At 38.1% G+C, this 14,801-nt stretch overlaps 1 protein-coding gene across 1 annotated transcript; it reads right to left on the bottom strand.

Annotated features, from left to right (window-relative positions):
• Positions 1-427: 427 nt before the first annotated feature.
• On the bottom strand, positions 428-14,502 carry PAPOLG (poly(A) polymerase gamma). The gene is made up of 22 exons (XM_054383755.1): positions 14,348-14,502; positions 12,495-12,653; positions 12,346-12,412; positions 11,618-11,699; positions 11,364-11,473; positions 10,524-10,577; positions 9,086-9,197; positions 8,405-8,494; positions 7,720-7,858; positions 7,499-7,571; positions 7,297-7,417; positions 6,905-6,989; positions 6,462-6,515; positions 5,757-5,876; positions 5,373-5,482; positions 4,242-4,363; positions 3,995-4,164; positions 2,994-3,100; positions 2,679-2,917; positions 1,702-1,773; positions 1,069-1,125; positions 428-526 (listed from the first exon to the last, which is right to left on the bottom strand). The coding sequence occupies exons 1-22, from the start codon at positions 14,500-14,502 to the stop codon at positions 428-430; spliced, it is 2,397 nt and encodes a 798-aa protein (XP_054239730.1).
• Positions 14,503-14,801: the final 299 nt, after the last annotated feature.

The raw sequence follows: 14,801 nt of genomic DNA on the forward strand, positions 1-14,801 counted from the left end.
TGTGCCCCAGTGTCAAATGCACCAGAGTGTATGTGCCAAATGGAAAATTAAAGAACAATATATGTACATGAGCAAGGAAAACAAATCAATACAAGCACGTTCACTTGAAACCAGTATGTGGTTGCAGTGACTAGTTAACCCTGTTTACAGAAATTCAAGTCACAGGACAGATGCTTTTTTTGTGGCTTTTAGAGAAGCTGTTTTAGCTAGTGACAGATAAGGCTTTTAAGACTAACAAAGATAACTGTTACAAGAGTAGGTCAAAAACAAGCAAGCATCTAACAACACAATAAAACATGATTTTAACTGGCCAGTTGCAGTAGGGCAACACTAACCTCCCACAGTTTGTTAGTAACTACAGTACACACTGATAATATGGATCACTAAACATGCAGTTTTCATCACCTTTACCCAGAAGAGATACTGGTTACCCATTAAGGGTAAGTTTGATGGATCTTTTAATAATACGAATACTATTTGTTGGAACAGGAGATGATGAATCTGGGAGTTCTTTACTGGAGAGCCTCTAAAACACACAAAAAGATGCCACAGGGGAAAAAAGGAAGTTTTATATTAATTAATTCAGAAGTAGCAGTAGATAAACCCTTTCCTAACTGAATATTAACAACATTATGTACTAAACAATATGGCCCAAGTCCAAATAGTTAGAGGACGATTTTTTTACCACATCACTTCAGTTCTCACCAGTTTACAGAGGAAGAGCATTTTCTCCACTGCACACTTGTTTCCCAGTATCAGTTGAGATAATTATATTCCCAAGGGGTAAAGAGATTAGTTCCCAAGCTGCTCAACAGCCTAATAGAGAAAGCTAACATTGTGCTTAGATCTATGGTTTGGGAAAACAAGAACATCAATACTGTCCAGATAACTTAGTCTTCTAATCCTCCATTTCAGAACAGTTTACGTGACACAAAAGAGTTGCATGATAGGCAAAAGCTTAGCAACTACTTAGATACAAGCGTCCAAGGATTAATGGCATGTAAGATTTTGTACATAAAAAAATCTAGCCTTGGCTTTACCTATGAATAAAGTCCCAATAAATAATACCTGTGATCTTGATGAGTCGATAACTGGAATCTGCATAAAGGTTTCTCCACAGACATCCTAAAAAAGCCAGGAGGGATTTATTAGGCAGCATTTTCAAAATCACAACTTGAGACAGCCAGGTCTGGCAGTTAGGATACTTAGGAACATGTAAGCACTGAACAACCTCCAACTTGTTGCCTTTTTAGAAGCCCTTTATGTACACATACAGCACTTCAGGTATTTCAGCCTTCACTCTAACAAGATCACATCTTGATTTGAGGATGTGCCCTCAAGAGTTTGCTTCAGTAGGAAGTTGCACTCAATATAAAACTCTATCCTCCCTTTGAAAGGCCAAATGCTTTAGTCTTTATAGTAGTTTAGTTCACAGAAATGAATCAAGTGGATGAAAACAAAGATAAAATCCAATTTCAAGCATGGCAAAAAGCTAGGTACTATCAAATCACCTTAGAGTAACATTTAACAGAAAGGTTGTACAGGTGTAGTATTTAGGAAATGACAACTGAAATAAACAAAAATATGCTCTTAGCCATTTATGTCAACAAATGTGTTGAGTGTTTGTGAGGTAGCCTAGGCACTAGAACAATCCATTCAGCTTTTCAACTAGTCCAGCAAGGAAAAGCATGTCAAAATTACATTTTCTGTAGATGTGCACCCAACATCTTCTGGACGTCCACCAACTCCAAATGCTGAATCCTGTCCAGTTAACTAGAACAGAATACACAGGATAAGTGCTCTACTAAAACTACCAAATATTTGAGTACAGCTTCCAGTCAACACATTACACATATTAGTGGCCGTTCTTAACACAACATTTAGAGAAGTCTATGATTTCCACATAGGAATCTCAAGCTTCTCAGTCTTACTACCCAAACCTTGATATTTTTACTTGAAATATTTTAACACCTCTGTAAGTTGACTCTTTACAGGCATCAAAATTGAGTTTTTTTCTAGCTGTTCTTGGCCTCTGCCTCAAATCAGCATTATTCTAAAGCTTTCACAAAACCAAAATTTCACAAGCAGCTCCACACTGTCATTTCTGCAGTGGATGACCTACTAAACAGGCTGCTGATTTTAAAGCAGCAGAACTATCAAATAGGCATTCAAAAATTATCTGCTGGAACAAGATGAAGTCATACTTTTACAGTTATAAGATTCATATTCTCTTCATTTTGAGACATTTTTTTCTGAATTTTTTTTTAGAAACTACTTCCAAATGAGTCAGTTCACTCAGCAATTACTCAGTGCAGTAGTAGGCAAGTACTGCAGTGTTTTACTGCCACCAGATCAGAAACAGTCACTATTTTGGGGGGGGGGGGGGGTGGGGAATCAAACCCACAAAAACCAGCTATACACTATATTCAAGACAATTTCTCATAACTACATCCTAGCAAAAATACCATCATGATGAAATTTAGATTCCTGAATCCATTTGGGTTGTTTATGTATGTTTCTTCTCAGTTAGTTCATTCATTCTACATCAGTGAGATTGGACTAGATGATTTTTCAAGGTCCTTCCCTAGCATTCTGTGATTCAGTGCAATGTTCTGTAAATAATTAATCCATAATCAATACTACTTCAAACCCTCATGGGCCTAGCTGCCCTTCCTTACCTTTTCTCTGTCTACTGTTTTTTTGGGGCATTCTTCCAATGTCGGTAAATAACATCCTTCAGAGGTTGGTGAATAAGGTCGTTTAGGTGCAGACTTCCTAGGGTCTGTACTTGAAGTCCCACTTAATTCATGCTGTCCTTGGACAGAATGCGCTCTGAATTGAGAAGCTACATTATGCCCTGGAATGGCAAACACAACTGGAGGTCCCAATGTTCGTACTGCAACTGTAGCCTCCATTTCTGTAGGAGACATGGAGCTTTTAGAGATCATCCATGAAATTGAAGGCTGTATTCCACCCACTGCTTCAATACGTACTTGTATCAGTAGCAGGAAAGGACAGTCCCATAGACACTGATGGCATAGCAATAGGAGGCATCTTCTCTCTGTGGTTAGCACTGTTGGATCTCTGATATAGAGCACTTCTGTAAACATTAGATGCTTGAGTTAGACTGTTTGTAACATTCTACATTTCATTTCCAGAAAGTTCATGCAAGACATCTATCATCTTAGCTCATTGTCACAGTTCTACTAAACACACTCACAAGCAATCTAGCATGAGATCTTAATTTTGTTTAACTTCAGACCACAAATTTAAACTTGAGCATTTTTTTTAGGTAGCCTCTATGTTCTGGTACTGTTTTCCAGCTTAGTATATCCAGCATTCTATGCTGCTTATAATGAATGCATGTGCTTTATCCATATGTGCATATGATTTTTTCACATTTTAAAACATTTTCTTCATTCTATTCCTACAGGACCAAGGGGTCTGAACACAGCAGGCATTACACATTTGGTAGTATTGAGCTATTACTCTCTAGATTATATATTCCTCTCATGCTGTAGTAGCTGATGGACAGAAATCCTAGGAAGTGACAGACGCTTTAACTGCTTGAGTCGACATACAGCTCCACTAAGTCAGCACCAGTTCTAGTGTTTCTGTGATCAAGATTAGCACTCCACTGGAATGGAGTACTGCCTGGCATTAGCCATGCTTTTTGTTAGGAAGAACAGTTATCTACACATAAAACACTCCATCTTCAATTTACACACTAACTTAAGATATACTAGAGAAGTTATTTGGACTTCACTATATAATTCTTCATTCCTATATGTTCATGAACACTAAATTATGCTTTTCAAGGATTTCTTTAACCCATCTCTCCCTGTATGCCCAAAGGAGACACCAGCTTTGTTGCTGAAGCGATTAGAGCTCTTCCACATGCTTATGATACACAGATTCAAAAAAGAAATTCTAGATTGCAGTCGCATTGCAAGTCACTTAAAAGCAGCAACTTCTTAGCAGTTAGAGCGCTAACCTTTCCATCTCTGCTGTAGAGTTGTCCAGTTTAGGTATCTTATTTAATGGAGAGGAATTATTTGATGTTCTGGAGTCCATGCCTCTAGAACTGTCCAAATGGCTTTTATCTGAAGACGTTCTTTTGCAGTAATGCCCACTAACATTTTGACTAGTATCTGGCATGCTTTGCTGAAACAAAAATAACAAAGTGTTCAAGAAATTATTGAAGAAAAAAAATTGCCATAGGAGTAAAATTTTTATTATACCTTCTTTCTTTTCTGTAAGGTTTCTGCAGGCAAAAGATAGTGGAGATGCTTTCTCTTCACATGAGCTGCCTCAATCTTCATGTCTTCCTTTAACATGTTGAGGTTGTTGGCTTGCCTATAAACTAAGAGGAAATGTAATGTTGTAGTTTAGTGGGGACGTTTGCATTAAGTGCTTGTCAGAGCTACATATAGTTTCTTCAGAAACAGCAAGCCTTTGTGTCCAGTCCAAACAAAAAGCAAGACGTTTCTAGCCTAATTGAGTGTGAAATGCTACTCAAGCACTCCACATACAGCCTCAAGAGGATGAATGTGACTTAAGATGCCCAGTTCACATCTAGTACAGACCAGATACATAAGAGCTGTAAGTTCAAATATGCATTTATGTGCTCAGTCACAGCTGTGGTTTGCTAATCATGTAACTCACTTCTGATACCTAGGCATGAACCTGACAAAACACATCCACTGCTGAAAGGCACAAGAGCAATCAACTTCAGAAGTAGTAAACAGCTCATGGAAAAGATCTGTATTTTCAATTGACTACTCACCCCAAAAACCTCTTTATTCTAGAATCATCTAACAACATTTGCACTACTACTTGATTCCTATATCTATCAAAAGTAATAACAGAAGATGATCATGAAGGTTTAGACACAAGACTGCATGTAATTGCAACATGACAAGTCACTGACTTTCAAAGTTCTGAGATCATGTCATACACAAACTGTTACTTTGGAAAAATACTGTCAACAGGCACTAATAACTCTTTTTAGAGCCTGATACAGCTAATTGCCACTTTCAAAGTTCAGCAACTAAAAACTGTATTTGACAAGTGCTGCTACTATACCAAATAAATGGACATTTCCTGGCTTCCCTACATAAAATCCATTTCCCTTGGGAGTGTTTTTACTATGATCTGCAGAACTGTTATTTCACATACGCTATATGACAGTAGTATGTACTTTTGTTTCAAGATGGACTTATCAAAATAATACATTTTTAAAGCTAATTTATACGTTGCTTTCTATAGAAATACCTAATACCAGAAGAGAGTACAAGTCACTTTGCAAAGTAACTTCCACTACAACACAAAAAGAAACTCCACAAGACTAGAGCAAAATATAAGCTGCTTACCTGTATCTGTGAATGACTGTATAACGGATGTTAAATCAATGTTAACCCTTTCTGCGTTTTCCACTTTCTTAAATACTATTCCAAGGAACCACATTGACACACATTCATTCCTAAAAAGAAAGGTTCACAAATCATTTAGGCACAGATGCCAGTTATTTGGATACTGATACTTACTTCTCAAGAAAGGACTAAAACAAATGGTTTAGTTGTACACAGCAGTTAAAGAATAGAGTCAGCCCATTCTTAAGTTCTTCAGAGAGAAGTATGCCAAGTTCTCCCTTCTCTAAAAAGATCTGACATGCTCAGAACTTTGCCCGTAGTGAACAAATATAAACAAACAACACTAATTTTGCCAAACTATTTTAGAGAAGTAATGAAACTCACTGTTTATGGATTTCTTGCTTGCCAGGGAAAGCCTGTGGCTTCACATGTGCAATGGTGATAAATTCATTCCTTTCTAAATTGGCAACCAGCACACGAATTTTTGATTCAACCAGGCCAATCCTAATAAGAACAAGAGATATTTACTTGTTTTTAACAGTGTCCATGACACAGTAGTTATGTTTAAATAACAAGATATCTATTTCAAGTATGTGTTTAAAAATTTTTGCTGAGCTGAGTGAATGATCAAAAACATTTGGACCACTGCTCTAAATCAGTAAAACATCTAGTTCTCCAGTGTCCATTACATATCTGGTTACATCGAGCAATTCCTGTTTGCTTCAGTCTCTGCAACAAGGAACATTTTCCTAATTGAGCAGTGCTTGGTAACTAGTTTTCGTTGACTCCTAGCATTTGCTTCTCTTGGATGTGGAGCATCTGACCCTTAGGCACATGCACGCTAGCCCTCTTTGTTTCTTCTTATTACTCAGATCTGTAGGTTAACTTCTTAAACAGCAAGATTTATGTTAATTTCCCTTCACAAGAAAGCTTTTAATTTGGCTGATGAACCATCTGCTTAACTTGATACCATATTCCCTGCCTAGTTGCACAGTTTAATACTTCATTCATTAATAAAGTTAACAAAAAGAAAGTGCAACAATTTGAGTTTCAATTATGCATTGAACCCACATTTCAACCATGACTTACCACTCCAAGTGATGTTTTTTAGTGGAGGCACTAGCAGTCAGCACAATGTAGTGCCTAGAAGAAAATGAAAATTAATATAGTAGTTCAGGACAATACATTCCTTCAAGAGAAACCAAAACTGCCTTAAAACGACATCCAGACAAGACAGATGATATTCAGAGATGGTATTCATCACAGTAATAGCTGAAGGAAATCTGATTACATCTTTTAGAATTCCATTATGATGCATTCTAATTATCAGTTGATATTTCTAATAAAAATAAGGTGTCATAACATATACAGTTTTATCTTCCCTATACTTATCCTTACCAAAATTCATATGACTGCCTTGTTTGTGAAAAACAGATTCTAGTGACATTTTCTATTTAGATGACAAGTTAAAACTCTCTACTCTAAGCTGTAGGTAAATCACTTCAAGTCCAGACAACAAATTTCATACGTACTTGTACTTTTGAAAGAAGTTCAGTGGTTCAAATAGCTTGGACCACCCGGATTTTCCTTGAAGAATTTCATTGGTGACTGCAAGTCCTAGAATTAATGTTGAAAACCCTATTACTATTTTGTTTTTGAGACTAGCAGAGCATGATATAAACTTTACAAGATAAAGATTATGGGCGTTAACTGACAGACAAAAGCAGGAATTCCCTCGACACAATGCAGGTCTATTACACCAGTTCAGTGGCACCTTATTAACTGCAATAAGCATACTTCCTAGAGACCTGTTCTACCCAAAAGGGTGGAACATGTTGCAGAATATAACCAATGCAGGTAATGCAGTTGCATAGAGAAAGAATTATACTTTTTAGTTGATTAATAAGCATGGAAAGAACTTTACCATGTTTAAACTCCTCTACCATTACCGCTCGTGTTGATGTAGATACATTGTAAGAGGAGTTCTGCTGTGGATAGGCAGGTGTGATGATAGGCATTACATGGTATCTATCTGATAGATTCACCTGTGATGTTAAAACAATTTTGCTTAGCATCAGTTCAGATTACAAGAAAGTTTAAGGCTTCTGAATTCAATGTCTACATACCCTAGGGTCCCACACTGGCAAATTAAGGTTGTTGTCTTCTGGTTGTTTGAGCAAGACAGGATTTGGCCACTCCCTACAGAGGAGAGGTCAGTAATTAATTGTACATTCAAAACTGCTATGTAATTCAGGGAAGGATTGAATGTTGGTGGTGTAAATATAAAGAGCTACCTCTGAAAGTTACTTCTGTATGCAAATTAAAATAGTCAAAAAATAGATCTTACCATTTTGAAAAAATCAAGAAGAACTTATTGATAAGAGTTGAAGCTGAAGCATTGGGGTAGAGCTGACATGTTCTGGCCACAAGCATTGCCCAGGAAACACCACCAAGAAATCCCAGAATGTTGGAATAAATGCCACGTCCTGCAACGGACACATTATAGTTAGTCTGTAGTATTTCAAATTCCAATTATGTTCCTTCAGATTGACAGCATTGACTGCACAATCTATAGAACGCTTAGTATGCTTCAGCCTCAAAGTCATTTATTTTCACAGTGCAGTGAAACCCAAAATGTTGGTTTTTACAGTGATGAGAAAAATCATTACCACACTACTTCCCAAAACAGCCTACACTGTTAGAGCTTCACGTCAGCTTCCTTTAGGAAAAAAGTTCTGCCATTCTCCTAGCACTTGCTCAATCCACATCCACAAACAGTGTTTTCTTACTCCTTATGTATCAAGCTTTTATACTTGTCTTTTTATCATTTCTAGTCAGATTCCCCTCTTGTCCCCGTTCTACCCCTATTAAAAACCAGAGATTTGACCACATGGACAGACCTTGAATCACAACACAAACATCCCAGTTTTTAGTTTGTCATCTAAACAGCCTTCAAAAGCTGAAGTACTTCTAATGGTCTTTATTTTTTTAGCATGAGGTGCTGTTTAAAGATTACATTAGACATCACTCACTTTTTGCCCAGAGTTTAATTGCACGGAGCGTGAGCCGGAAGTTCTCTTTATTTGGCACAAGATTTAAAATTTCATCAGTAACACGGCAGCCTGTAAGAAAAAAAATGAAGTACTGAAGTTCCTATTAACAGGCACAAGTCAGTTCTATGCTATACTGGATCAAGAGCTTACAGTTTATCATCCAAGTTTATGAAAATAAATTCAGATTACTTGCTTCGTATTACCTTAAAAATTATATCTTACATATAACATTAGTAATTATCCCTCCAGGTAACTGGTGCCCTCAACAGCTTTTTCACAGTTTATACTACAGTTAACAGGTTTCCTTTGACAGCCAGGAGCTATTAAACCAGTCAGTGTTAAACAGTGAGGAAGTAAGGCTTCAGGTGTCAGATTTTTTTTTTTTTTTTTAAAACAAACTATCACACATTGTTTATCAAGTGTTCTACCTACTTAGGAAATAGTTTATGTGGTAAACTGATTGAAAAAACATACATATTGGTCTACCTAAACACACAACTCCTTGAAATATCTAAATTTAAGATCACTCACCACCTCCCCAGATGTGAAACATACAGGAGATGTATTTCTGCATCTTGTATGCAAACTTGGGTTGTGTAATGTGCATCCTACACCAATTTAAGTAACGCTTACTTTTTAAAGGTGTGTAAATATGCTTACCATTTAAGCTTCGTATGCATCTGATATCCAGGCTACTCAGGCATGAGTCATCTTGAAGATCCAGATTGTCAGAAACAGTTGGCATCGATAACCGTGCAAACACCAGGTCGATCTTAAGAGGAGAAAAAGGTAAACCATGAGTTCAAATGCTGCACAGTTTGCAAACAGCAGGCTAGTCGGGGACAGTTATCCAAGTCTAAAAATGTATGGTTAACTTCATATATAGAATTATGTGCCTATAGGTACATCTCCCAAGAGATATATTTGCAGAAAACTTCGGAAAATTGCTAGAAATTCCATATTTTATTTATAAAAGCTTCATTGCATCACCCATTTCTTTTAGAACTAGAAAGGAGGGAGTTAAAGTTTAAAAGATTAAACTTAGAATTTCTATTAAAAGGGAGCTTAACGTTAATCAATGAATGAGGGCCTAAGTTCAGTCACCTCAACTATATTTCAGCAAAGGAGAGAGCATTTATGCAGTAAGCCTTTTGGATTCTAAGGATTTTAATACAGTCTGAGGGAAGAAAATTATTCTGTGAATGTCTGTACCAGATAAAGGCCACACAAGGTCATTGAGTGTCTTCATGATAGTGATACCAAGCTGTAACTTGCTTAGATGCTACAGCATGCAGGTCTTCATGTACTGTATAAGATGTATTCAAGATAGAAGGATTCCTACAAATCTAGGGAGTCAAATGAGTCCATTTACTTTTCATTTTCCAAACTGCCTCACAGAGCAGCTTTGGTTGGATTAGACCTTTTTAAGATCACCAACTCCAACCTTTAACACTGTTATGTCACCACTAAACCGTGCCCCTCAGCAGCAGAAACATTTTACATCCTTTCAGTGTCAAGCATTCCACTGCTCTAAGCATCCTGTTACAGGACTTAACAACCCTTTTGGGGAAAAAAAAAAACTTCCTCATATCCAACCTAAGCCTCCCCTGGCAGAACATGAGGCCATTTCTTCTTGTTGCTTGTTACCTGGGAGGACAGACCAATCCCCACCTTGCTACCAACCTCCTTTTAGGTAATTGTAGAGATCGATAAAGGTCTCCCCTTGAGCTTTCTTTTCTCCAAGTTAAACAACCCTCAACTTCATTTCTGATTTGCAATAAAACATTGAGTATACTCATGTGATCCATACAGGATCATGGATACACTGCCTCTACTCTCACTCTGCACTACCCTTAGTGAGATGCTATTCAAGCAGGCTACTCTGGTCTACAGCACAGGCTTAGAAAGAGGTGCCCCTGATATTCCACCATGTCTGCCAGGCTTCCTAGTGGCTTGTTTCCCTGATTCTACTGAAATGTCTTCTCCTGGGATGTGTTGTGGTCAAAAATAGCACAGCCACAGGTCCCTGGAAAAGTTATCCTATTTCAAAAAAAAGGGAAAAAAAAAAGTCTCCTAATAAAAAGAATGAAATGCTTACCTCAATGCCATCAAACTCAAACTTGACAACCGGCACATATGCATCCTCAACAGCCTGTAAAGGAAAGGATAACTGTGTGAGAAAATATTTCTCTGCTACTTAAATACTTTTCCTAAGCAACAATAAAACACAGGATTTACAGTGCTACATTGCTCAGTATAAAGACGAAGTGGCTTCTGAACAAAAAAATAAATTAGGAAATAGGAAGAACCAGGCTAAGATACACACTTCTTAGGAGTTCAGTTATATATGCAAGCAGGGTACACAATATAAGTTTCTGGGCGTGATTTTAAAAAGCAGTTTCATATGTTTACAGCACAGCTCCTATTAATTGTATGTCAAGCTGACAGTGCATTCCTTCTGCCAAGACTCAGAGGACCCAGAAAGGAACATGACCAGAGGAGAATGAATTAGAGGTCCTACAGTACACCCAGAAGAACACCATGGTGAAGGTACCAGCAGAAGCCTTTTCATATCACATTCAACTTCCTTTGTTTCCAGGTGGCCCCTTCTTCCTGAATACAATTACCTTATTTCCTAGCCTCTTGCTACATCTAGGATTAAGGCAAGATTTCCAGGGACAACCTTACTTTCTGATACAGCTGACTCATTTCCAAATCATGGATAGGGGAGAAGTGTTTCACAAAGATTCTTATATGATGTACAGTCATTGGGGAAACTAAGTGAAAGTGATTCAGCATTTTCATGGTGAATAAAATAGTATTTTAGGTGCTCAACAATTTCTTGTTGACTTTTGCTCATAAGATGTTTGCTACCAATATGAGCCTTTAACAGGAATATTCTTATTGCAGAAGTTGAACAAGAAGAGAGCTTACTCACCCTTAGATTCTTTATTTCTTCCTGATGTTTAAGTTTGTCAAAGAAAGACTGAAAAAAATCTGATCTTTCAATGTGCCTGGGGGCAACACAAAGAGTATCTATGTCTGCACCTGCAAAGAGATTTCATTTCTTCTGTTATTGTTGGAAGTCACTTTCAAACATTGGTCTAGTAGAAGGTGTGTCCTCCACAGAGTAGCTAGAACTAGATGATCTTCAGGTCCCTTCTAACCAAAATCAAACAACAAAAGTCCTACCTTTTGTGTGTACTCCAAGTCTATAAGATCCAAATGTAAAGATCTTTCCACCAACATTTTCTAGCACTGAGGGGGGAAGGTTCTGTGGGCAGAAGCACACAAGTTTAGCTGAGAATAAAAGATACACATTGACCTATGTGCAAGTTTAACTGGGATACAAGTTACATAGGAAGACTACAACAGTCTCCATGAACAATGTCTTCTCACTCCTGTACTGAATTTAATAGACTGACACTGTTGTTCTTTGCAGCTCAAAACCAGGATGAGTAACATAGCAGTCTTCTCATTAGTTTACACAAATTAAGGCCTATTATTAGCCTTCCCTGCAGCAGACACACATAAATTAGCACAGTTTAAGAACTATAAAAAAGACTAGAATAGCGTAATAATTTCAAACAAGACCGAGTACTGTAGGCTAGTTGGGGCAAGACTAGTGTCCCTTTACCATCTATCTCACTCCACAACATGTTGTTTCAGCTTTGACAACTGTTGAAGTCAACTGATAATACATTTGCAAAGCTGCTCTAAGTGCCACAAAGACCTTAACCTGAAGGTTTTATACTTTGTTTCAATGACAGCTACTACAACTCTACTCCAGAAGAAAAAAGTTAAAAGTTGAACTTAAGCACAAATCCTGGTAGTATGGCCTTTAATAAATAAATAATAAAAAGGCTTCAGCTGTTGCGATAAGAACATATTTAAAAAAATGTATTAAAAAAAATCCTCACTTTGCTTTCACCAAGTTCAGCAATCCATTCTTTGACCAAATTGTTCAGTTTGCCAAGAACAATGAACCTAGAAAGAAAATTCATGTTACGTTTGCCTTAAAAAAAAGAAAAAAACCCAGAAGTTAAGTAGTTTTACAGTCTTGTTATACCTGTGATTGAGTTCTTTATCATCTTCAAACACATCAAATGGCTTCATTGCTTCAATCAGCCTCTGAGTTTGAATTAAATCAATGTTCTTAGGATAAGCCAAGCTAATTGGTGATGTAATTCCATAATGTTTTGGAGACTGATTTGGCAGGCTAGAAGTACTGTGTGAGAAAACAAAATACTGAAGATTTCACAAAAGCAAAACAAACTTAGTGGAAGACACCCTCCAGCTTACAGGTTTCTAAATCAACTTCTGCTCTTTTAACCAGCATTAACATAAATGAGAAAAAAAAAAATCCCTCTGCTTATGCTTTTTAGATAACTTGATGTAACTTAGAAATCACAACTACTTTTTTTTTTTTTAAAAAGATCCAATTCGCTATCATCTTAATTCCACTTATTTGCACCAGTAAATAAAAAGTTTTGAAATCCACTAGTTTGTAGGTGACACTACATACAGCAGTTTTGGACACAGCTTCCCTCTAACATTAAATAAAACAATTTAACACCAGTGTCTTTGACTTAAATGTATTTCCTGTGCTTCTACTGATTTTGGAAAGGCATTATTAGGAAAGTTTTGTGCTCTTAATACAACGCTCAGTTGTTATAGTTCAGAGGGTTATGTGTGCATACACCTGTGTTCAAATCTGGTTTAGCCATCTCACTGCCCAACTAAGTTAAGCAGGACATCATGCACCTGGGTTTGGAGGCCCACAAGGTCACTGGCCCTGGAACTCCAGTTACAGCAAGGCATAATTTTTATTTCCAATCCTCTGCTTGCCCTGCATGTTTAGACTTATTGGCAATCAGAATACGCACCATCAACTTCATAAATAAAAATGTTAATAATGAATGGCCCCTTCTTACAGTATCACTTTCTTAGCAAATACAGAAAGCCATGTTTAATTGCTGTGCATTACATCTAAATCAAGACACTCACAGCAGCAACTTCCTATATGTTTTAGTTAATTGCATTGCACAACTTGCTCTTCACAACATTTTCACTGAACATGAATAGTTTTTAGACATCACTAGCATCTTTCTATTGTACAGAAGGCCACAATTTGCCTTTCAATGCCCCATTCTTTGTACAGAGATCATACTTGGAAATGAACATAAAGGACAGTATCACCTAGATCAGATATTATTAACATCAAATTATTTTAATCAATAGTAGATTTTTTTTTCTGTTACATTTATATATGACTGAAAGTTTAATTTTACAATTTGAGGAAAACAACACTTGGAAGGTTTTATTGAGTGACTTATAAAGAAGGGATTTTGAGATAAAATAGCATAGATGGCATACTATCTATTCATCCACAAGCTTTCTGTTTAAATGAGAAGCCTGTGGTAGTTTAATATTTTGCCAGCTCTCACTAGGATCTGCCACCACTATGAACAGCGCCAATGTATTTCTATTCTGATACATCCTAATTTTATACAAGGAGTTAATTTAAATTGATTTGTTCCAGGTTTTGTCACTTATTTATAGCATTACAAAGCTGACAGCCATTTTCCCTGCATATTCTGAGAGCGTGGACACATTTACACTGACAGTTCAGGGAGTTGCCTTCAGCCATCAGCACATTGCAGGAGTTTGCTGTGAAGGCATTTATCCAACTCTTGAGGTCAGACTGAAATGTATCACTCTAGCTTCTTTCTCTCTCACCATCTGGGAAGAGTAACTAGAAACCAGCTCCTAAACCACCAAAACTGGTAACACAACCCCTAACTCTGTAGCCTTCACCAAATTAACACCAGTTATACCCTGCATTCTATCTCACCCTAAGAAGAACCAGCAGACAACTGTCAGCAACTTAAAGCACCTTACTCTGGACACCATCACTCAAACCACTTTTCCCCCGCGTTTAAGCGGGACACGCCACCCGAGACCAGTACACAGCCGCAACCAGGATATGGGCAACAACCCACTGAGAGCTCTCTCCTTGGAACCTGTGCGGAAGTGTGGGGGGGCCAACAGCCCAGCCTATAATTCGTGCCCGCCATCACAAGGAAAAGGTGTAAACAGTTATTTGCAAGACGGGTTTTCCCGCACAGGAGGCGGTTTCCCCGCTCCAAACCCCTCTGGAGCCCCCAGCCCCCACCCGGCCGGGGCTGCGGCGGGACAAGACGCCGCGTGAGAGATGCGCCCCCGCCTCACCCGCTCATCTCTCTCATGGCACGCGCACGCACCAGCGTGCAGCGCGAGGGGCCGATACCGCCCGCCGCTTCTACCCGCGCGCGCCCACCGCCTCCTTCCCGATGGCCACCGCGGTGCTCGGCCAATGGGGCGGGACGGAGCACCC

This window comes from Indicator indicator, chromosome 9 (assembly GCF_027791375.1).
Source record: "Indicator indicator isolate 239-I01 chromosome 9, UM_Iind_1.1, whole genome shotgun sequence".
Classification (NCBI taxonomy): Eukaryota; Metazoa; Chordata; class Aves; order Piciformes; family Indicatoridae; genus Indicator; species Indicator indicator.

Excerpts from the sequence above, each read along its gene's own strand:
- PAPOLG (XM_054383755.1), bottom strand. The coding sequence starts at position 14,502 with ATGGCGGGCACGAATTATAGGCTGGGCTGTTGGCCCCCCCACACTTCC. Across the intron at positions 11,474-11,617 it reads ACTTGGAGTACACACAAAAG|GTGCAGACATAGATACTCTT; the intron begins GTAGGACTTTTG and ends ATCTCTTTGCAG. Across the intron at positions 7,572-7,719 it reads TTCTTGATTTTTTCAAAATG|GGAGTGGCCAAATCCTGTCT; the intron begins GTAAGATCTATT and ends TCTCCTCTGTAG.